This window comes from Ambystoma mexicanum, chromosome 14 (genome assembly GCF_040938575.1).
Source record: "Ambystoma mexicanum isolate Mex_15411 chromosome 14, UKY_AmexF1_1, whole genome shotgun sequence".
NCBI lineage: Eukaryota > Metazoa > Chordata > Amphibia > Caudata > Ambystomatidae > Ambystoma > Ambystoma mexicanum.
Window position 1 is genome coordinate 185,738,916 of NC_090940.1, and position 25,285 is coordinate 185,764,200.

General features: G+C 44.7%; 1 protein-coding gene across 1 annotated transcript in view; it reads right to left on the bottom strand.

The window, feature by feature from the left end:
• The window catches only part of LOC138527594 (16 kDa beta-galactoside-binding lectin-like), a 156,171-nt gene that overhangs the window by 72,135 nt on the left and 58,751 nt on the right, over nt 1-25,285 (bottom strand). Inside the window, exon 6 of the mRNA XM_069638887.1 lies at nt 14,181-14,257. Within this exon, the coding sequence (XP_069494988.1) occupies nt 14,181-14,257 (77 nt within the window). The remainder of the gene's footprint in view (nt 1-14,180; nt 14,258-25,285) is intronic.

Consider the following 25,285-nt stretch of genomic DNA (forward strand, 5'->3'; position numbering starts at 1 on the left):
ATGTACCCTGCAGCGGCAACAGTTACATAACCTATCAGGACGGCCTAGCCAAACTTGGATGCCCAAGACACCACCCCATCCCCTGCCCCACACCCTTCCTACCATCCGTGTCCCACTTCCTATCCACTCACCACCAGCCTCGTACTCCCCTGTTAACCTCCCAGCAAACACAACACACAGCCACCCTAGACCAAACACTAAGCCTCACCATACCAAAATGAACACCAAACACCCTGCCCCATCCAAGCCGCCTGGCCTAACCAGCTCCTCCTTCACTCCTAACCTCACAGCCCACAACGACAGACTAGGCACCAGGCTCCCCACCATAACCACTAGGCCCAACACCAAACCTAATACCAAAACCAATACGAAGCACAATGAGCCTAATAAGCCCATACCACCCCCAATAAAAGGAGCCCTACTCAATGTCAGATCCTTGGCTGCCCACCCCACAGAAATCGCGGACATCATTCTCACCAATGATCTCGATTTCCTAGCCCTAACAGAAATGTGGCTTCATGAGGCATCCGGAGCACACTTAACGCTAGCCATCCCAGACAAATATTCCATCCTCAGAGCTGATAGACCTAACACTAGAGGAGGAGGCGTAGTGATCAACTACAAATCCTCCTTAGACTTCAGATCAACCTCCTCAGTATCACTCACATCCTGTGAGATACTCACTGCCAAATTGCAAACTTCCCCCACAAGCACGATCACCCTCCACCTCATTTACTTACCCCCAGGCCCCACTGGGGTCTTTGAAGAAGACCTCACATCTCTTATTGCTGAAAACATCAAACCCTCAGCACAAATTATGATCCTCGGGGACTTCAACCTTGGTTGCCAGGACCCAAACGACACCCATGCTGCATAAACTAGTTAATGTCCTAACAGAACATGACTTCTCACAACTCAATGTACTCCCCACCCACCAAAAGGGCAGAATCCTTGTCTGGGTAGTAACCTACAACTGCAACACTACTTCCAAGGACCCCCAACCTCTTGCATGGACAGATCATCACCTGATCCCCCTTGAGGTCAAAATGAATCATGTACTTCCCAATAAATACCCCCACCAGGAACAAACGCAACATCAATGCGAAGCATTACTATCTGTGGTCCTACCCACCCTCAACGCTCTCCCAGCCAACGCTGACTTAAACCTATTAATTGACACCTTCAATGACTCCATGGCTAAGGCGATGGACACCATTGCCCCCCTGAAACTACGCAAAGACAAGCCAAAAGCTCATCTGAACTTGTGGTTCACCCCTGAACTCAAATTACTCAGAAAAAAGAAAGCTAAGACACAACTCACATGGAAGACCAACCCCTCCGTGGAAAACAAATCTAACCTCACGAACATCTCCTCTCTATACAAAAGCGAGATAATCTGCACCAAAAAAGAGGTATACAACACCAGGATTGTTCAGGCAGGGCCCTCCATTAAAGAATTATTCAAAATTCTGAAAGAACTAGAAAACCCTATTTCACCCGAAGACACCTGTCTGAAAGACAAATCCTGGTGCACTAGCATCCAAAATGCCCTCAACAACAAAATTACAGGACTCCAAACCAAAATAGAGGACAAACGCCAACAACTCTCCAATAACAAGGTCACCAACCTTAGCCTTCTTACGCCCAACAATACCAGTTCGGGCTTCACTTTTAAGAAAGTTACCACGGCTGAAGCCCAAAAAATTATCACCTCCTTAAAACCATCGAACTGCAAAGGGGACAGCTATCCCGCCCAGATCATAAAAGATGCAGCTAGAGAGCTTTCCCCCTTCATCACCAAACCTATTAACCTATCCTTCATCAATAATTCAGACCCCAGCAACCTAAAACAATCATGGGTTCTCCCACTCTTGAAAAAACAATCCTTAGACCCAACCATACCCACCAACTATAGACCTATCACTACTGTCCCATTCTTACTTAAAATCCTGGACAGAGTTGCCTACATTCAAATTCAGGATTACCTGGAATCCAACCAACTGCTAGGAATACGTCAATCTGGCTTCAGACCTCAACACGGAACAGAAACTGCCCTTGTTGATCTCAAAAGCCAGAATGATGAAATTAAAGACAAGGCAATGCCGCAATTCTACTCCTCCTAGACCTCTCAGCGGCCTTTGATTTGGTCAGCCACAAAATCCTCTGCAATCACCTAGCCACCGCAGCTCACTTCTCCTCCTCTGCCATCACCTGGATACAATCTTTCCTGGCAAATAGAACCATGTGAGTCTTCTCAACAACAGCTGCAGCAGACCCATCCCCATGTCATGCAGGGTCCCACAGGGCTCCTGTGTATCCCCCACTTTGTATAACATATTTACAAAGCCTCTATTTGACCAACTGGACCGTCTGGGTGTCACCTACACGAATTACGCAGATGACACCCAGATACTCCTCACCATCACAGGTAATTTTACCAAGCAGACGCCACCCAGATCAACGAAATATTCTCCATCATTCAAGCATGGATGGCCTCTCATGGCCTCTGCCTGAATGATGGGAAGACTGAGCTCCTCATCGTCGGCTCCCCCAACAACCTAACTAAACTTAGCCCCAGCTACAATAACATCACGATTGATGGTCACATCATCCCTAATGCCAAAAGCGTGAAAGCCCTCGGCTTCTACCTAGATGCCCACACTAACCTCTCCAAACAAACCAATATGATCGTCTCAGCCTCTGCCTATACCGGCAAGCTCATTAGGGCCAGCAGACCCTTCTTTTCATCCAATAGCTGCCTCACTCTCGCCAGTGCCCTCATACAATCCAAGCTGGACTACTGCAACAGCCAGTACCTAGGAGCTAATCAATCTATAATTAACAAACTACAGGTACTACTACTACGCGCAGCCCTAAACATTCCCAGGCGAGAGCATTTCTCCACTGCCAGGAAAGCCTGCAAATGGCTCTCCATTCGCCAGAAAATGGACTTGAAACCATCTGCCTCACGTACAAGTCCTTCAATCACCTAGCACCACCATATCTAGCTAACACATTCACCATGAAACCTACCACCAGAACCACCAGATCCTCCAACACGCTATGCTTGACAGTGCCCAGATTCCACTTAAAAAGAGCCGGAGGAACCAGCTTCACAGTACTTGCCTCCCAACTCTGGAACACCCTACCCCTCAACATCAAAACCATTGAGTCCTTACAGATCTTCAGGAAGCAGGTTATAAGCTGGCTCCTGACCTAATAGTAGTACTACTGACTCCTGACCTCACATCGCCTGCTCGGTAAACTGCTGCATGTATTATAAATAACTGCATATTGAAATTGTACCTTATATGTATATAATATAAGTATGTATGTATGTATTCATTATGTAACACAAAGATATTTATCTATTATGTAACCGTCTTCTTAAAGCGCCCTTCTACCTCTGGGTTTGGAGCACTATACAAATAAATAAAACAAACACAAACAAACAAACAAACATTGCCTTGTACTACTGACTCTGGCAGAGGCCTATTGACTCTGGCTAAATCTGTTACAACTGCCTTCTCTAGATTGCTTCTCACCTAGAAATGTGTTGGTGCACCTAACTCTTATAACCACCTTTTTCTACCCTCTTTTTAAACTTGTGAAGTGGCATTTTGCTCGGTTTTCACCTCAGTATTGCTTATACTAAAGTACTGCCTTGCCTAACTTGTTCACAATCTACTTGGGAAGTGCTGCTGGTGTGTTCTAGAGTCTAAACCTGTAGAACTTGTCCTTTACTTGCGAGAGAGGGGCTCCCGCTACCTTTGTAAAACTATTTTTTAAGGGACCTGGGATCGGTAACCCTAGGTCTCCTGGGGGCAACCAGACATGGTCTCCCTCTCACTGTGCTCAGAGAGGCATCAGCTTCACCTCACTGATGATCCCCAACAAGGGTGAAACACGTGTATGGGGTTGCTGGTGGTACTCTCGTTCAGATTGGAATTGCCATTGTATTTCGGTGCTGGACTGCACCAGGGCAGGACAAAGACTGATATGCAAATGGATATTTCCCATCTGTGAAAGGCACAGTGAGTAAAAGCAGTGGCTGCAAACTCTCAAGTGGTTAATAACCACTGAACAGGTTATCATGTCTGTTTTTGCGAGAGAGGGGCGCCCGCTACCTTTGTAAAACTATTTTTTAAGGAACCTGGGATCGGTAACCCTAGGTCTCCTGGGGGCAACCAGATGTGGTCTCCCTCTCACTGTGCTCAGAGAGGCATCAGCTTCACCTCACTGATGATCCCCAACAAGGGTGAAACACGTGTATGGGGTTGCTGGTGGTACTCTCGTTCAGATTGGAATTGCCATTGTATTTCGGTGCTGGACTGCCCCAGGGTAGGACACAGACTGATATGCAAATGGATATTTCCCATCTGTGAAAGGCACAGTGAGTAAAAGCAGTGGCTGCGAACTCTCAAGTGGTTAATAACCACTGAACAGGTTATCATGTCTGTTCTTGCGAGAGAGGGGCGCCCGCTACCTTTGTAAAACTATTTTTTAAGGAACCTGGGATCGGTAACCCTAGGTCTCCTGGGGGCAACCAGACGTGGTCTCCCTCTCACTGTGCTCAGAGAGGCATCAGCTTCACCTCACTGATGATCCCCAACAAGGGTGAAACACGTGTATGGGGTTGCTGGTGGTACTCTCGTTCAGATTGGAATTGCCATTGTATTTCGGTGCTGGACTGCCCCAGGGCAGGACAAAGACTGATATGCAAATGGATATTTCCCATCTGTGAAAGGCACAGTGAGTAAAAGCAGTGGCTGCGAACTCTCAAGTGGTTAATAACCACTGAACAGGTTATCATGTCTGTTCTTGCGAGAGAGGGGCGCCCGCTACCTTTGTAAAACTATTTTTTAAGGAACCTGGGATCGGTAACCCTAGGTCTCCTGGGGGCAACCAGACGTGGTCTCCCTCTCACTGTGCTCAGAGAGGCATCAGCTTCACCTCACTGATGATCCCCAACAAAGGTGAAACACGTGTATGGGGTTGCTGGTGGTACTCTCGTTCAGATTGGAATTGCCATTGTATTTCGGTGCTGGGCTGCCCCAGGGCAGGACAAAGACTGATATGCAAATGGATATTTCCCATTTGTGAAAGGCACAGTGAGTAAAAGCAGTGGCTGCGAACTCTCAAGTGGTTAATAACCACTGAACAGGTTATCATGTCTGTTCTTGCGAGAGAGGGGCGCCCGCTACCTTTGTAAAACTATTTTTTAAGGAACCTGGGATCGGTAACCCTAGGTCTCCTGGGGGCAACCAGACGTGGTCTCCCTCTCACTGTGCTCAGAGAGGCATCAGCTTCACCTCACTGATGATCCCCAACAAGGGTGAAACACGTGTATGGGGTTGCTGGTGGTACTCTCGTTCAGATTGGAATTGCCATTGTATTTCGGTGCTGGACTGCCCCAGGGCAGGACAAAGACTGATATGCAAATGGATATTTCCCATCTGTGAAAGGCACAGTGAGTAAAAGCAGTGGCTGCGAACTCTCAAGTGGTTAATAACCACTGAACAGGTTATCATGTCTGTTCTTGCGAGAGAGGGGCGCCCGCTACCTTTGTAAAACTATTTTTTAAGGAACCTGGGATCGGTAACCCTAGGTCTCCTGGGGGCAACCAGACGTGGTCTCCCTCTCACTGTGCTCAGAGAGGCATCAGCTTCACCTCACTGATGATCCCCAACAAGGGTGAAACATGTGTATGGGGTTGCTGGTGGTACTCTCGTTCAGATTGGAATTGCCATTGTATTTCAGTGCTGGACTGCCCCAGGGCAGGACAAAGACTGATATGCAAATGGATATTTCCCATCTGTGAAAGGCACAGTGAGTAAAAGCAGTGGCTGCGAACTCTCAAGTGGTTAATAACCACTGAACAGGTTATCATGTCTGTTCTTGCGAGAGAGGGGCGCCCGCTACCTTTGTAAAACTATTTTTTAAGGAACCTGGGATCGGTAACCCTAGGTCTCCTGGGGGCAACCAGACGTGGTCTCCCTTTCACTGTGCTCAGAGAGGCATCAGCTTCACCTCACTGATGATCCCCAACAAGGGTGAAACACGTGTATGGGGTTGCTGGTGGTACTCTCGTTCAGATTGGAATTGCCATTGTATTTCGGTGCTGGACTGCCCCAGGGCAGGACAAAGACTGATATGCAAATGGATATTTCCCATCTGTGAAAGGCACAGTGAGTAAAAGCAGTGGCTGCAAACTCTCAAGTGGTTAATAACCACTGAACAGGTTATCATGTCTGTTCTTGCGAGAGAGGGGCGCCCGCTACCTTTGTAAAACTATTTTTTAAGGAACCTGGGATCGGTAACCCTAGGTCTCCTGGGGGTAACCAGACGTGGTCTCCCTCTCACTGTGCTCAGAGAGGCATCAGCTTCACCTCACTGATGATCCCCAACAAGGGTGAAACACGTGTATGGGGTTGCTGGTGGTACTCTCGTTCAGATTGGAATTGCCATTGTATTTCGGTGCTGGACTGCCCCAGGGCAGGACAAAGACTGATATGCAAATGGATATTTCCCATCTGTGAAAGGCACAGTGAGTAAAAGCAGTGGCTGCGAACTCTCAAGTGGTTAATAACCACTGAACAGGTTATCATGTCTGTTCTTGCGAGAGAGGGGGGCGCCCGCTACCTTTGTAAAACTATGGATAAAGTAGCACTGCCCTCTTGGACAAAGACAATTTGCTGGAGAAAAAGGTTTGCAATTGGGCTAATTTATATACCCACAATCCATTGCTGATATGGCTCAGAACTGGAGGTGAACTTCCGGCGATGGCTACTAGGGGCGCTGTGGAGTGTGTGACTTGGCTCTTATGGATTTTCCTATTTTCACATTTCAGGTAAAAGGTTATTTTTTTCCAAACCTTTTTAAACCCACCATAACTTTGTTGGTGTTGCTAAAAACATGGTCAAATGCTCCAACTACAAAGTTCCTCCTTCAATATATTAGGGACACTGGGAAGTGGGAGGAGCTTTAGCAGAGTTGCATGACTGACAAGAGAGACAAACAGCAAACATCGTCTCTCCAGATGGGGGTGCGGGGAGAAGAAGCAGGCGCTGTCAGGACTATACTGCACTGAAGCTCACTAATAAGGGGGAAAACAATTATCTAGTTGTCCTGAAAGCCTTTCAAGATGTCTTTCTTGGGTTGATTAAGCCATTTATAAAGTATCACTTCCCTTAGACAAAGCAATTTCCTGGAGAAAAATATATGTATTTGGGCTAATTTGCATACCCACAATGCCTTGCTGTTGTGGCACAGATCTGGTGGCATGTATATATATTTTAAAGACACCCAGCATAACATAACAAATCACTGAATCCAACTGCCTCTCAGTGGACTTAAATTGCAATATTGGAAGTGAATTTTAAAACGTTTTCGCAAAAAGAACTATATGCGTCCTAAAAATGGGACCATTTTCTCTTGGTTCGTGTTGCAGTGCAGCGCCCACGATGTGGGTATTCTATAGTCTCCAAAAAATATCAAAACAAATATTAATGCTTAGGGTCTTCATAGTGTAGCATTCAACATGAAAAGCCATTTGGCAACATGTTCCTCTATGGCCATAAAAAAATCATTGCCGTGTTAAACTAGACTGAATTATAGCTGCCACTCCTGCCCTCTAAGGGACAGGCTTAACACTCTTCTGGCCCAGGGTGGCCAGGCAGCTTGGAGAGCCACAGTCCTGACCCTAAGAGGCTTGGAGGCTAAACCACAGAGACTCACTTGGACTGACGGCTGTGTCCGTCAAGGTCACTGGTAGTATTTGGGAGTATTAAGGAGACGTGGAGGAGGCAGGACTCTACCCATTCCTCCCCAGGATTAGGAATGGCTGTGCAAGAGGGCAAGGAAGGAGCAAAGAGAGAATGACCGAGTCTGGCACTTGTACACAATCACAATTCTAATCCTTGGCATTCAACCATCCCTAGCCTTGGGAGAGAGTTCAGCATTCTACACGCGTGTTACCTGAGCATTGTCAAAGCACTGTACTACTGTGGTCAGTGCTGGAAATGGAAAACATGTATGGGGGAACTGTCACCTCTTTGGAGGGGCGAGGCTTTTGGAAGAAAGTGGTGAGGACAAGGGGCATGGTCCCCTGCCAGGTTGTGCGCCACAGTATCTCTTCATAGAACCCAATCCTAGCGATTTGCATAAAAGCAAGGAGCATTATGGGAACATCATAATGTGTACAATTTAAAATGTTAAACATGTCTTATAGTGATTCAGTAAGAAGCGCTTTTAAGTGTATAATGGACTCTTGTTTTGATTAGTCACAACATTCACCCTAATAAAGAAATGTCTGTAAATTACAGGACATATATACCACATACATGCTAACATTCTGTAAGCAAAAATTTGTAGAAATCGTAAAGTTTCAAAATATTTAAAAAGTCGGTATTTGTTGCCACTAAATTGGTAGGACTGCTTAAAAAGTGGTATCCTACCACCTAAATCGGTAGGGTTGGCAAGTATGCTCAGCATGCTCTTTGGCCTCGTCTAGGACCTGCCTCTGCCAGTGTTGGAGACAGCTCTCAGCAAACTCCCCTTTTCCTTCTAATTTGACTCCTTGTATTGCCCAAATGAGGGTCACCCAAAGGGAAATGCAACTGCTCACATTTGTGGCAGGTGAGTCTGCCTGATGCAATGATTGTTGCCCTGGACTGTATTCTCATTTCCTAATTTCCTTTATCCTGCGATTGGCTAGTCGACCTTTGTATGCTAACAATTTCTGCTGTTTTGGTTTCTCCTTTATTATGAGCCAGTGTTAGGGAGAATTCTTCAGAATGGCTAAATTCCCTTACCTACTGAGTCCCACAGCAGCTTTGCTGGATTTCTAGGATTAATCTTTTCACCTGGTAAGAGTGTGAGCCTTTTTTCCCCACTCTACATGCGTTTTGCTGTGTCTGTTTAACATTTTTGTGTTCATAGACTATGGAGCTTCACCTACTCCATAGGCATCATCGTTTTACCGTGTGTTACACAGCACCTTCAGTGCAGTGACACAGGGTTGTCATTTTCAGATTTCCCACTTCAAACTCCATTTTCTGGGACTGACTACTGTCTCCCAGAACATGTCAATTTGCCATTGACTTTATTAGTCTTTTTAAAATCCACAGACCTAGTACAAACTATCTTACATAGGGTCCTGGAAAGGGTTAATAGTTATCCGTTTTTGTCTGTTTCTCATGGAACATTAGTTTGTTCCCTTTTCATTAAGATTTGGCTGGTGGCAGTGGTATCTACCATATTTTTCCTACCGCGGTTTATTTAAATAGCCTTGGTAATGTTTTAGGGTATCTTGGTAGCCTCAAACTTAAACCTGCTGGACCACATTTACTTTTATTTGTTTCTGGCTGGGTTTATTTGCCATTTCTTTTTGTAAAAGTCTTTCTTGTGTTTTACTCTGTGTGCCAAACTAGGTTTGGTTCCTTTGTTCGCTGTCCTTTGGCGGGCTTCTGCACAGAATCTTCTCCCCTTGAGCTGGTGGGACCAACCAGTTCGCCAAAATGCAAGCCAGGCCTCCCTCCTCTGGTCAAATTTGCTGCGCACAGCTACAGTGAACCGGATAGCCAGGAGGACCGGACCCTGTTTGGGTTTTAAGGAGCGCACCTTTATTTTGTTGCTTTGCTCTGCTGCTGGTTTCTTCCCTGGACAGTGCAGGACCCTCCAGTCTTCCTACTTCGTGTCAGTCCGACAGTCACTTCAGGAACCGTGAGCCTGCAGGACCTGCCAGGAACGTCTGCCTCAGCTACAGCCTTCTTCTCCATTTAAGGTACTGTTCAAATCCGGTCGTTCGTTCTGTCCGACCGCTGTAAAAGTGCTTGAAATCTTTTGCCAATCTGAGGGCTTGTTCTTCCCTATTCTTTAAAGTAACTTTTCGTCCAACCAACTTCGTTCTGAACTCATGGCAAAGACTTAACCATAAACTACTCTGAACTGTGTGATCCTCTGCAAAGATTTGATCCATTGACGTTGGCCCTGGCCTCTTGATTTGATTTCCTCACCGTAGTTGACCTTTTTAGATTGCCCTGCTTACTTACTTGTTTGTGCTGCTCAACCTTTGTCTGACTTTGTCTTTCCCTCCCTTTTAAATTGCTGGAGTACCATTTTGCTCACACTTCATTTTGAGCTTAACTTGTCCAGAATTAATTTGGTGGTGTGTAGTGTATTAAGATTATGATTTTTCAACTGCTTGATAATAGTGAAATGTTTTATAACTGATGTGTAAATAAATGTATATTATTTTACTCAGAAACCTTGAGTCAGTGTTTGTTTGAACCATAGCAATTGCTGTCCTTTGTGTAACTATTGATACTGCTCACTTTACTCTTGAGATAAGTCTGGCTGCTCAGCCATCGATACCACTTTACTGTGTAGTACAGGCTTGTACCAAAGGTGAATTTGTACTGTCACTTGTAGTCTTAATTGTGTGTGTTCTTCCCAAAGGGTACTGCATATGATTCTGCCTAACAGCCAGTGGGCTTATTGGTAGCATTGGAATCTGAATAGTTTTTGTCAAACTGCGGCAGAAGGCTTAGGAAAGCTACCCGCAACTTTGATGTCCAATGGAAGTGGAGCATCGGTTCAGTGGCTCCACCATGTAAAGTTATTCCTTGAAGAGGTTGAGGCCCCTGTGTCAGTCTGTGTGGAGCGGGAGACTGGTAGGCATGATCTTTTGTGGTGTTCAACGAGTCAGCAGAAGGAAGGTGGGCTCTGTCTTGCAGGCAGGTTTACTGAGGTCGGGTTTAGCCGCTGCATATCTCATATGGGCATTTTATGATATCTCAGGGGTAAAAGCAGAAGTGGGTGATTGTGAAAGGTCTGCTGATTAAGAAGCATATGCGCAACAAATCAGAGGGGAGGGGAAACATGATATGGGTGATTGGGAAAAAGGCTGCCTTTGATGGAATAAGCAGAGGCTTTGCTGGATGCTTGGTGGTATCAACCCTTTGGGTCAGCTTATCAGTGTCCTTTGGGCAGGAAAAAGTGATATAGGGAATCCTCCCATTACCTGTACCTACTAGAGCATGGGAAAACAGGCAGACATCGAGGGTTGTCCAATGTGTTGTTATCACAGGACACACAACCAAACTGAGGTGGACAGCATGGAGACTGAAAAGGGCACAAACAGACACACACCTCCCTTGGAGTTTCAGGCCAGGCCTTGAGCTAGAGAACGAGTTGAGAAGGTCACATGGTTATGGTAGATGTTAAAGGAACACTGTTAAAGGTAGCTGTTGTCCTTTTCAACTAATGCTCTCTACAGCTATGCCTCTCTGAAATAGAACCTGCCTGCCCCGTTTTTGAATCTATTGCCACGGTGGTCAACAGTCCTGTCTTTTTTTCGTTGCTGTTTCTTGTGTTTGTGTTTGCGCGTCCTGATGCCTGCGGGCTTCAGCGCCCTAACAATTAAATAAATGAATAAACATCACCAGCGCCCTGGGAGCATGACAAATGGGCCCTGTGTTAGATAGTAGAGAAAAAGCATCTATGCCATTTGCATTCAAGGGTGTATAGCGGGAACATGTTAGAATAACAAACAGCCAAGGCGGAAGGAAAGTAGGAGGAATTGAGGTTTAATTCAGGAGGGAGACTAAAAGCAGGATAGGGAATAACAGAGGTAGAAAAGATGAATGGACATATATTGTGGGTACTTTGCTGCTGGAGGAGCATGATGCAGAAAACACCTTAGCCTAAATAAAGGAGACACTGGCTTGAGCGAACATCCAGCTATGGAAAAGAACAAGACCTGAGGGAAAGGTCACATTTGGGACAGAAAAGACTGGAACCCTCATTGAGACCTGAAAAATGATCAGGATGCAAAACGTTACCCATTGTAGGCAGACATTCACCCACAATCAAACATGTTTTAATTTTTTTGGTTCAAGTGGTCATTGATTTGTTTTCTGTCTTTTGGGCCTGTACATTTTCCAATATATTTCCAGTAGACTCAGTGCTACTGTAAGTGTACTACTGAATGCCCCTGCTTTTGATAGGCGGGCAGCCATACCCTTTCCCCTGCATCTGCATAGAGGAAAACCAGGCTGTTAGTGAGGTTTAGTTTAAGGTAAACTGCTAACATACATGTCTGAATTAGACTGAAGCACTTGATACCCTTAGGCATGGTTGTGGATTGGTCATGCAACATCACCTCCTCCAAACAGAAAAGCAAGATGGAAGTGCAATACTCATGCCCCAATCAGAAAGACAATGACATTGACCAATAAGGCAAGCACAACAGAAAACCTGAGAAATGTGTGTGCATGAGATCAGTGAGAAAATTCATCTATGGGTTATAAGGTATAAAACAGGGTCACCATCTCACATACAGCAGCAGAGGTGTTGGGGTGAATAATGGGGTAGAGCAACAGCTTTGCATGGAGCGTAATACTTTCTGATGGGGCCTAACTGCTGCCATGGCACTGCCACTGCATGTTATTCACAAACAAATGCACACGGTATTGAGATGCTATTAGGGCGCTCACTGCAGTCAATAAATTGATGTTGCTAAGCAACCAAAAGATCCCCACCCCTGCTGTTTGCCCAGTGTATTCCCCTGTCAGGTTCCTACAGTGTGATATTGAAAGCTGCTGACCCTGCGTCACACTGGACTAGAGTTAGCTTGATGCCTGAAATTGCAGATCACGTTTGTGAAGCTAAGTTTAAAAGTGCTTGTATTAGTACTTGTCTGCATGTTTCAAATGTTATGAAAAGTGTGTGTGTGTGTGAGAGAGATGAAGATAGAGAGAGGGGGGGGGGGTTTGAATGAATGTGTGCTTGTATGCAGGTGAGTGAGTATGAGAGTCACAGTGCCCACATGTATGTTTCGATGCGCATCTCTGTGAGTGCGACTGTATGTGCAAGTGCATGGGGAATCCACTTTGTTTCATGGTGAGCGATATTTCACCAGCATTGTGGAAGTGAAATAAAGTGACATATTGTGGGTGCATCTTCAAGAAAGTAATTTACACTAGGAATGCTGGCATATCTTTTTGATCGCAATCATTAAAGTGATTAATTGTGAAAATGCTGGCATATTTGGATTTTGAAGTAATTTACAATTGTAGTGCTGGCATGTGTTGTGGACGCTGTATAATGAGTGTGATTCACAGTTTCAATACTGGCATATGTTGTAGGGGCAACGTCATCAAAGTGAGTTACAATATGAATACCGGCATACATTGTGGCCACAGCAAAGTTATATACAGTGTCAATATTTGCATATATTATGGATGCTATGTCGTGGAATTGATTCACAGTGCCAATGCCACAATGCCTTGTGGTTGCAGCTTTGTGAAATTGATATACCTTGGCAATGCTGATATGTGTAGTGAGTGCAACATCGTGTAAGTCATTTACAGTGCCAATACCAGCATACATTATGGGTGAAGCTTTATAAAAATGATTTACCCTAGCCATGCTGGCATATATTGTTGTGCCACAGCTCCATGAAAAGATTTACTTTAATAAAACCAGCATTTATTGTGGGAGAACCATAATGAAAGTAATTTACTGTGGCATTGCTGGTATACATTGCGGGCGGATGCACCATCCTGACCCTGATCATTGTGATATGTTGGGAATGCTGCTTCTTGAAAGTTATTTGTAGTAGCAATGTTGGCATATATTTGTGAGCACAGCATCATGAAATTGATTTACAATGGCAATGCTAGCATATATTATGGGCACAGCATCATAAAATGCTTTTTGACTGTTGGTTACCTGGCATGTGTCAGCATTGCTTTTACCCAATTTTTCTCAGAAATTGTGCTTTAATTACACTATTCCAACTCATTATTTAAAAATATTATCTTGAGTGGCGAAGCCCCCTCACCCCTAATTTATATTGTGTTAACCTTGCTAGGCTCAGTCCCGCACACTAATTTTGGGAGCTATTTAGCCCATGCATTGAAAATATTCATCAGCTACAATTGATTGTAATTAATTAGAATGCTTGTGCCCACTAGGAAGTCGGCCCCCTGCCTCGTCAGCACCAGAAACTGCCTCATCCACTGCTTACATTCATGTTCTCAACCTCATTTAAGTATTGGATAATGAAAGAGGGGCAGAGTGGTGATCCTAATGTGCGCATGTTGCACATTACAAATCGCTACTAAATCAGTACATTTCTGCACCACAAACACTCATCCATAGATTTGGGTACATACCTCTCTGCGATGTCTGGTACATGCAAGTCCACTATCAATCGTGTGATAGGTTGCAAAGGACCACTTAAAAAACACTGCTGTGGATGAAAGCATATAATTAATACAAATGTGTATTCATGATACCCGGCATTTTTTCTTCAAAATGTTTATGATGTTTTCACACCTATTTTTGCTCACTAGAGTTCATTAAAGTTTGCATATCGAAAATTCTACCTGATCACACCCACATCATACTATATGATAAACGGCCAGATATGTTTGTCTGAAGCCGGCATGCACCCACTTCGCCTGTTACCACCAGGGAGGTACCATAAGGGAGCTGGTGCCTTATGCATACAACAATATGACTTCATGTTGCACAGTAGAGACTGCCTGCTTTGCCTATTATCACCGCTAGAGGGAGCTGTTGCCTTATGCATACAATAATAAGACTTCAAGTTCATCTTCCAGGCAAACAAAATGTGTATTACAACAATGATAATATGCAATTATCTGCAGAAAAGGCCCAAGACAGGGATACCACTTGAACAGCATACTTCAAGTGCCATACACTAAGAAAACATATACATTAAAAAAAACATATAAACCCAAACTCATTAGATTAAGCACCATATTTCCAACAAAATAAATTACTTTTTTCTCCATACAGAAGGTGCTCTGTAAATACAATTAGTTTCAGCATATCACTCTGCCACAATGTCTCTATTAGCACTCTGAAAATGTCTTTCTTCACACACTTTGGCCCGTGTACCTGGGATGTTCCACTAGTAAAGATTATATTCTGTAACTGGGATAAAATGACAGAAATATGCAAAAAAAGAAGAAAGTTGCTATTAAAGCTTAATTTAAGAAGGCAGTTTCAATGATCACAAATAGATTAAATAAACACTCACAGGTGATATAATGCACTCACTACAGTTAAAAAATGATCACGCTTAATCTGCTTTCAGAATAGCAGAACAGCTGAATAAAAGGTGCTGAGCCTGCATCTAAATGTTATTGTCTCCCTAATTGACTTATGACTGATAAAAAAAACTATCTTGTACCTGAGTAACTTTCTTCTGGAGTGCAACATAGCTTGCAGAAAATGTGACCACATGCAATACAAAGGCTGCACTGGATAGGCTGAACAGGGACATCACCCAGTGTACACATGCACAACTGGGTGATATGTGACCAATGACAGCCAAGTCCACACAATGTTCAGAGCTTCTCAGAAGTGAATCAAAAGGTGATTGATGTCCACCTGATCCTGACTGCGCCTGTTCCATGCACAATGCAGAACTTCCATTTACAGTCCATACATCCCCAGAGAATTCACAGGGAAGCTGTGCATTACAATTATAAATGTTACCCTACAAAGGGTGTGTCAAGCTTAACACTACTGCTCCTGAGTCAAATATACTACCTCACAAAGAAATCCATCTACGCATGTAAAGTGAGGTAGGCAGAATGTGCAACTGTGATGACATGCAAATTGCACATGGATGGGGATTCACAAAGGATCCCTTATGCACAAGGCACAATTTGCACCTACTGTATGTTACATGGACCTTATTCATAAAAAAGAGAAAATTATCAGGCACAAGTCTGAAGAGAGGGTCCCAGGAAGCGCCCTTATGGCCCCTATGTGAATGTCAGCTTGCAGGATGAGGAATGAAAGGTGTAACTCGCTCTTTGGTCTGTCACCGAATACCCCACAGATATGAGAAGCGCTACTCACTCAGACAACCATTTAAACCATATCCAGTTGATGATTTCAAGCAGACTGAGGTCTCATCAATAGACCAGGTAAACTGACAATAAGGCCATATATTGATGACATCATTAGTGACATCATGACATAGCCACGTTAGTCATGAAGCAAATATGCAACCATGAAGCTACACAAACATGCACTAGTGTTTCTTATAGACATGAAAAACATGCTTATGACTCCTGTAGGTAGAGGACGGATACATTTACAAAACGCTTAGAACCTTTCATTTCTTCGCCAAAGCGGAAACAGAAAGATGCTGAATACACGTGGACCAAGCTTGCACATGCTTTATTGCAACTAACCATTAGAAGCCATAGAGACACATAGGGCGCCTAAAGGGTGACTGAAGTGAACCAGGAAGGAAATATAGGCCTCAGATACATGGAAGGGGAAGCATTATCTCTTCAGTACAAGGCGCAGAGCTGGTGTTCACAGCACAGGACAAGTGTGGGTGGAAAGCTCCTGGTTCCCGAAGCAACAAGCCACCTGCAAGAATTCAGATGAAAAATCCTTATAATTACGGACAGAAATGCTTCATTTTGCAGTCCTCTCACATGTGACCCAGCAGAGCAGGACAATGCTCATTTACTCGTGGTGGGAATGGAGCCGTTCCCAGCAAGACAGGGAGTGGCATGATACAAGTGTTGCTCGCCATAACTAATCTGCGGGCACTCTCTCAGGCTAGGTGATCAACAGTCACAACAATATGGAACACACAGCCCTCCATGTTCCTTCCCAGCACCTTGAAAAGGTACACTGAGCTCTGTGCACCAGCCAGATTGCCAGGCAACTGCTTTAGCCTATCCGGAGTCTCCCTTCATGAGATGTGATAAAATGTAGCATGGGCCAATGCTCTTCCTGCGACTCTGCAACAGTGTAGTTGGCAACGTTTTTTGGGTGGTCCTAGATGGAGCCACCTGACACGGCTTGCCAATTAGTGTGTGCTAACCCTTATAGAATACATATATATGTAGCCCAAACGTACCAACAGCAGCATCTCTTAGATTTTGGGAAGGGAACTGATTCTGTGATATCACACCTGTACAAAACCGTGTGACACATGCTCAGAAGCTGAGAATGGTGGAGAATTGATTTTCCTGTGTAATCCCTGTCTGTTCATGGATAATAAAGACAGCAGATTTTCCCCCATGGCTGAGTCTTCCGTTCTTGCAGTGGGAAGTATTTAATGGGCCCAAGTGTCTCAGCTATTTACCTGAACAAGTACTGTGAGTTCCCCACATGCCAGTCCTTAACAGCTGGCAACAGAGGATGGTCGCTACATCTGGGTGGCAAGAGGGCGTCTCGTCCCGCTGCAGGCCTGGAGGGCTGTGAAATGACACGCAGAAATTGAGAGTCACACAGCAGGTGCACACCGTGAAGAGGTCCCCAGGAACCACATTGGAGAAAATCCTGCCACTTTCCATTCGACACCCAGCAGACCGTAAGGGCAGAGCGGCAGGTTGGGAGAGAGTTGCTGTCCAAGTGACATCAGCGGATCACAGAGTGCAAGTATAGACTCAGCTATGTGTCAAAAAGGGGAGGGTTTTCAAAGGTTTCACTTCATGGTTGTGCTGGGCACTTGGTCTAGCAGGGAGTGTTGTTGTTGAATTTTTTTTCTTAGGGAACATTCCGTCTTGGAGCAATCAGCTTTGGCAGTCAGCTTAGACGATTGACTTAAGGGTACGGATGACAAAAGGTATGTAAATATCGGATTTCCTGTGGGTTGAGAGTTGTAGCTCGCATCATGTATGATGGTATTCCTGTGAACAGGGGTTAGCAGACGAAGCTGGCTTGTGTCACGAAAGGTGCTCTCCTGGTTAAGTCTCGTGGAGATGTTTTATCTATAAGGTGATGCTATAGGTACAGGATCACATGAATGATTGGTATTCCCTGTTGGTTAGGCAGGAAGGTGGCCATGTACATGTTATTTATGTTCTTTCAGGTTTGTCATTGTGTTCGAGGCCTGTATAGGCGGACAGATTAAAATGGGCAGGAGTTGATGATTTCTTCTTCGTTGTAGGTGACGTCACCAACAAGGTTCTTGTGTAGGACTTGAGGTGTACTGGAGGTGCACAGCTTTAGGTGGATAAAAACTACAGTCAAGGTTCCAAACTTTGAGGTAGAGCGTGGAAAACGCATGAGCAGGGTTGTTAGGTGAGCCTTTGGGGCGGAGAGCTGCAGAAGGGCAGTGCACGAAGCACACCTGTAGTAATGGTTTTGAGACGGAGGGGCTGATGTTAAAGTGGTGATTTAATGGTCATTAGAGGTACCAGTAACGTGGTACCAAGGTTAAAAACTGAATAAAAGTGCTTCAGTAAGTGGAGGTGTCAACATCCCGATTTGAGGTCAAGTAAGCATTGACAAATGTTGTATCCAGTTGTAGCAGTGGAAAGCCAGGGATTATACCCCATGAGGGAATTAAAAGCAGCATTAAAAGCAGCAGTGGGATACACCAATCTGTCATTTGAACCTACAGCGTATAGTAAGAAAGAAGGGCAAAGCAAGGGGGGGGCAGGTGACTAGGGGAGGGCAGAATGCTGGCACAGAAGGCAGGGAGCGCAGCGAGATCCAGGCAAAGTAGACGAACAATGACCTGGAGAAAGAGGGAGTTAATGAGGGGCAAGAGGCAATAGTCCCAAATGAATGGGTAGGCAGACAAATATTGCTTAAACTTGATGGGAAGACCGCAGGAGAGGTAAGGTGCGTGAGCAGAGAAGTCATGGGCAACAAGGACAACTTGTTGTATAAGCACCTTACAAATGCACAATATGATAAATAAATAAATAAATACAGGTTGACTGACGTGACTGATGAGGAACTGTTCAAAGACGATTGGTCAGATCATGAAGTAGTGTTTGAAATAAGCATTACATAGTGCGTGACAGTACACTACAGGGAGGTACCAGAGAATGGCCATGTTGCAGAAAGCACCACCACCATTTCTCGAGGAACACGTGGGAAGGACACCCTATTATGCGAGGCTACTGAAAGGGATAGGGGCAGTGAAGATAAAGCTTAAACCAGAAGCAATCTTACCAAGGGCGAAACAGTATCCCTTGTCAAGAGAAGCAGATGAGGGCATCTATGAGACAATTGCCCCATTTGTGAAGCAGGGCATTCTAGTACCATCGGAATCACAGTGCAATACCTTAGTTTACCCTGTGAAAAAGGCAACAGTGCGGTCGTGCTATTTTATCCCGGACTTGCACCCTTTGAACCAAATTGTAGAGGCAGAATTTCCTTTATTACTGAATCCAGCAACAATTTTGTGTAGCATTCCCACACAAGCTACCCATTTCACAGTTATAGATTTGATGAATGCTTTCTTCTCTATACCACTTCATGAAGTCACATGACTTAACTTCCTTCCTTTATAGAATTGGAAGTGGAAACATAAAAGGTTACCACAGGGGTACTGCAAATCACCCTCCATATTCACTAGGGTCTTCCAGATGGACCTTGACAACCTACAAATGGAAAGCACCATCATACAATATGTTGATGACATTTTAATCTGTAACAAATTGGAAACACGGTTCAGAAATGACTCAGTACATATGCTTACAGTATTAGCAGAAAAGGGGTACAAGGTAGATAAGGCTAAATTACAGTTGCCAAGAGGAAGTGCTGTACATTGGGCAAATGACATTGCAGGAAGGGCAAAGAGTGACACCAGAAAGGGAGCAGGCGATCCATAGAATGCCAAAACCTACGACAATAAGGGGAATGCAACAGTTCCTAGGGCTCTGTAATTATTGCAGAGCTTGGGTGTTCGACTATAGCACATGCACAAGACCTTTGTTAGGTGCACTCAAGGAAGCACAGAGAGTGGATGGTACACGCCAATGGATGGAGGAAATAACAGGTGCATTTGAGAAGCTGAGGAAAGCACCTGTGTTGGCGATCCCAGACTAGAAGGACACATTATATTTGTTCTCACACTCCAATGGGGTAGTGATGACCGCTGTACTCACACAGAAGACCACTTTAGGACACATGCCATTAGCATATTACAGTGGGGAGTTAGATCCAGTGATGAGGGGACATTACCCTTGTGTACAAGCACTGGCTGCTGCTACATTTGCAATAGAGAAGTCAGCGATTATAACAATGGGCTGTAGCACCACGCTTTGCGTGGGGCATGCCCTCTTCGCAATCCTCAAGCAGCCTAAGAGCACGTTGACCATACTTTGACCACACAGAGTGCTTCGGGTTATGAGGTGATCCTCTCGAATTCAGCCATAAAAATAGTAAGATGTAGGACAGTGAACCAATAAAAGAAGACTGCATGCACAATTGCATCACATACATGGAGCAATATGACAATCTTGTGAAGGTGGGGGAAAAGCTGCTTGAGGGGGGAGAAATGCTTTACATTGACGGTTCCTCAACGATAGACCAGACTATAGGGAGAAACATACAGGGGTGAGGATAAGAGTAGACTGGGCAGCTGAAGTAGCAGCAAGCGCAATGTTGGCATCACATTTTTCAGCACAATCTGCAGAATTAGTGGCTCTCATATTGGCACTAGAAGTACGCAAGGACAACAAAGTGACAGTGTATTCCGATTCTGCATATGTGATGTCTACACTACATGTTGGGCTGTCACAATTACAGACGAGGGACTTCTGACGTGCTGATGGCACAGCGGTGCAGCAAGCACCCCTATTGGACAGATTCATAAACACGCTCCAACTCCCATCAGACATAGCGGTCATGAACTGCCAGGCCCACACGAGAGGGGAAGATGCCGTCTCCAGGGGAAACAAAGCAGCAGATGCGGAAGCAAAGCGTGCACAATATTTTGTTGAGATTTCAGACTTCGATACTCCATCGAACACACATATCCGTGTGCTCATGATGGTGTTACAGGAAGGATGTAGCACGTTGCAGGTCACGCAGATAATGGAACTACAGGGACATGCACCAAGGGAAGAAAAGGAACTATGGATGAGAAAGAGATGCTCTGTATCCCCAACAGATGACCTATGGTGACAGCAGAGTACAGGCAAGCTGATGCTTTCATTAACATTATTACAGACTACACTCACACAACTGAACCATCCTATTCACATGACTCACATGGGAAAGGATGTACTTGCTGCTCACATTGGGGAAGAGTGGTTTTGCCCCAACTTAACGGAGCATGTTGCTGCCTATGTAGGAAATTGTCTGACATGCAAACATTTCACAGCGGGACATACTTCAAGGATAGTGGGAGGAGCCATACCACGCCTCAATAGGTGCTTCCCAACATCTCCACTTAGATTATATTGATATGATTCAAGTATATGCAAGGGGTATTGTTACATAATAGTTGTTGTGTGCCCATTGTCCCGATGGATCAAGGCCAGTCCTTGTTCACACCCTGATGCTCACAGAGCAGCCCCATTCCTGATAAGAGAGATATTCCCATGCTTGAGGGTATGTGAGGACCTGCGGTCTGACAATGGCCCTCACTTTGCCAACAAGTTATTTCAACACATTACGGCTCTATTGGGGATACAGCAAAAGTTTTCCTGTGCCTATAACCCACAAGCGAATGGGGTGTGTGAACGTTTAAGCAGCCTGTTGATGGATAAAATAGGCAAGATAAAGGCCACTCTAAATAAGAGTTGGCGCAACTGTCTGCCTCTGGCCCTGTTCACATTGTGCAACTAGCCTGGGTCCCACCATCATTTAACACCACACAAGGTGGTAACCGGACGGTGCATGCAACTCTCCCGGGCTCCTCCCACTAGGGCTTTAACTGAAGTGTTTGGTAATGAGATGCATGAATATGTTGCTTCTTTGATGGTTAGTGCATCTTTTATTTCTCACCAACTGCAGGCACGGCAGGAGAGGTCAAAGAAGAATGAAGAGGACAACACCCCAGACATGAATGAAAGCCACTTAGCACCACCACAATCATACCCAGGGAACTCTGTTCTTCTTTAAGACTTTGCCAAGACCTTGTTTGAGCCCAGATGTATTAGCCCATGCACAGTGGAAGAAGCAACTGATCACCCAGTCAAATTGTCAGGGAAAAAAGCCTGGAATGACATTGGAGGTGTGAAACCCTGTCAGGCAGAAACCTCTCCCAGGCGCAAAACAGAAGCAGACAATGTGGTGCAAGGAGAAGAACCAAATACTAATCCAAGACAAAGACAAGAAGAAGAGTCGCAACCACGGATGACCAGACCGAGGGCCAGAGAATTAGAGCAAGGACTTTACAGATACCTAGATTAGACACAGTGTCTTTTCCTTACAAGTAGCTATTCATCGTGAAAGCATGATTGTTATTTTCCTTTTCCATGATTTCTCAGAAGCCCCCAAAGTTTCACAACTATTTCAAATGCTTCGTGTTACAGAGTGAATCTGGAAGAAGGGTGCCTCCAGGTCTATTCTTTCATGCCTTTTTGCTTTACTTGGCACAAGCCTATCCACGACTTAATTGAGGAAGCCCAACGGTCATTGAAATCCTAAGCAACACCAGAATCTGTATTGTGTGGGAGCGACTGTTCTTCATCGCACTTGCACAATACTTCATCCATAGAGCTTGATAAAATACATATTAACAACATAATCACGTAAGTCATTTCAGGTGGGTTTTCATCACATTTGGAGGAATGCAAGAAGATACCGAAGAGGATTAAGTCATGGGTAACTTTGCTTGAAGTGCAAATATTGTATGTTGTGCCTTCTGCTGTCTCTACTTCTTTACCATCATCCTTGTACGAAGATTGATGTTTACAGATGCACAAGCTGTGACCTCTACGAACATGACCCCAATACAGGGAGGCACAGCAGCCATGTCAGGTCAGGTAATAAGCACTACCAAACCAGTAAAAAGAAGAAGGCACAGTGCAGACTTAGACATAAGTCAGGTTGATTGATATTTACCTGATTCGGCCCAGGTATCCAATAACATGTGGTATAAGCACATGACCAAAGTCGGCAAACAAACCACTCGAGAGAGCTGTTATGTCTGTTCTCTCATCCCCTATGCTATGAGTACTTCCAGAATGTTTATGGCAACTGAAATCCCAGCGACAACCATAATGCCTCATTCATCTATCGTTATGCACCACAAGAGGATGATTCTAAGGAAAAAGAGCTACTTTGAGGTGGATATCCAAAAAGACGATTCCATATGAAGATAATGATATCAAGACTCAAGAAATGATGGATGATTATTGAAAGATCGATCAGGCAATAGAATATATAACTGAAGATCCATAAACGGGAGAAACAAGGGTAGTGACACGAAAGGAGTTACCATGTCTCAAAGGGGGACAAGCAGAAATAGGAGGAGAACCAGGATGTTGGGAAAGATCACAGATGCTGGTGTATGGACAGGTATACACAGCTGACGGGTGGAAAGAAGGAGTGGTGGGGAGCAAGACGCATACGCTCCTGACAGTTCCAGTTTGAGTAGTACAAGAAGAAAATGACAAGTGCCTGAAAGGATGGGAAGCAAGCGTGAAGCTTCTAACATGGGTAAAACATGATGCTGGGCCAATGCCCATAATACCAATCAAAGGAGTAGGTCTATGCTTCCAGAACGATGGTCCAGTGAGAGTTTGAGAAAAACAGGAATGTTAGCAGATATCAAAAGTTCCAGGCATGAAGGTCAGAACAACAGTATTGACGGATCAGTATTGGGCCTGCGGATCAAAAGTATATGTGGTACTAGCACACAACTCAGGAGGGACGTGCTCCCTGGTGCATCTGAACACACCAGCACTAGTAGTACCCTAAAAGGACATCAAGGTAGAAGGATTTCCCAAGATGGATTCTAGCAAGAGGAAGAAGAGGTCTGCAGAGCTGATCAGGGTAAAGAGAGGAAACTATATGCATCATCCATCGAAAATGGAATAGTCCCGTACATGCAATACCACCAGAGCACAGACTGTTTAGCAGAACAGAAATATTCTTTACATCCATCATTCCAGCAGTGCAAGCTAGCACAAATGCAAAGTGGCTCCAGATCATGAGGTGGGAGCTGATGCATACAATTAATTCAACCGTCAAGTGGTTCAACGCAATCAAAGAAGAACTCTGAGCAGTGAGGTCAATGGCGCTCCAGAACAGATATGTTCTAGATCTACTTACAGCCATGGAAGGAGGCGTTTGTGCCAAAATTGGGTCTTCTTTTTGCACATTCATTCCAGCCAATGATGAAAACAATGGGACACTCACGGAAGCAGTTACCAGGTTATCCAAGATGCATGCCAAAATGGAGGCAGAGGCAAACGCTGCAGGAGAAGATGAAGGTTGGCTATCGTACATTTTCTCCTGGATACCAACATGGATGGCCAACGGGCTGAAGGTAGTAGCAGCAGCTGTAGTATTAATACTATTGACCTTCTGTGTTATCAAGATATGCATCACACAATGTCAAAAGATGACTGAAAAGACTATAGTGATGAAAGTACTGGTAGTCTTAGAAGCAGAAGACGATGATATAATAAAGACTTGGGATACACTGAGGGCTCAAATAAAAGATTGCCCTCTGTTTCCGACAGGGGTATGGTTCCAGTATCCCAAGGATTACTGCAGGAAATGGGTTAGGTTGTGGGATATATTTACCCACTCAGCTGTACTCTCTTCCATAACCAAGCTGCACTTCAGCAGAAGCAGCAAAATGGCTGTGCTGGCTCCTGTGAGCACCACTGACTCACGGCAAAACTGCGTTTGGCAACTACAAAAAGATGGCTGCACCATCTTGCCAAGCATATATTGGGCATGAGGGAATAAGGGGGAACACTGAGAAAGCTTGCCAGTATATTCTTACATGTACAAAAGAAGGGGAGTGAAAAAGCAGTGCTGCTTTGCTGCTGCAAGCCCAAAGTTCCCATATGAAAAAGGGAAATATTTACATTTTAAAATGATGCCGCTCTGATGCACTTTTTCCTCTGTTCCTCCTCACAATACTTTTATTAATGAGACCTTGCCATGCTTATCCACATTCAAATTCTGTTCCAACAGGCAAGAGCAGTATTCGTGAATGACAGGCTGTCGTTCAGATCTGAAGAAATCAAAAGAACCTTTACATCAGCTACACAGGAAACACTTTACTTTTTAGCTGCAAAATGTCAAGGATCAATGCGTAAAAAAGTCCCTGGCTCGCTGGGCCTATGTCAATTTCAGTGCATCTGTGTTTTAACCCATTGCTGCATACAAGAAGCTAACTATGGCTACAAAACAATGTGGGAATTCAGAGGAAAGAGAAAAAACGAATTTGCAAGGAAAATGTCAGCAGTCATCACAGGATTAAATGTACTTTTCCAAACAAAGAAAAATACTTGTTTAAAAGTGTAAGTTGGATAAGGCCCTGCCCTTATCTAGCAATGTGAAGGGGTTT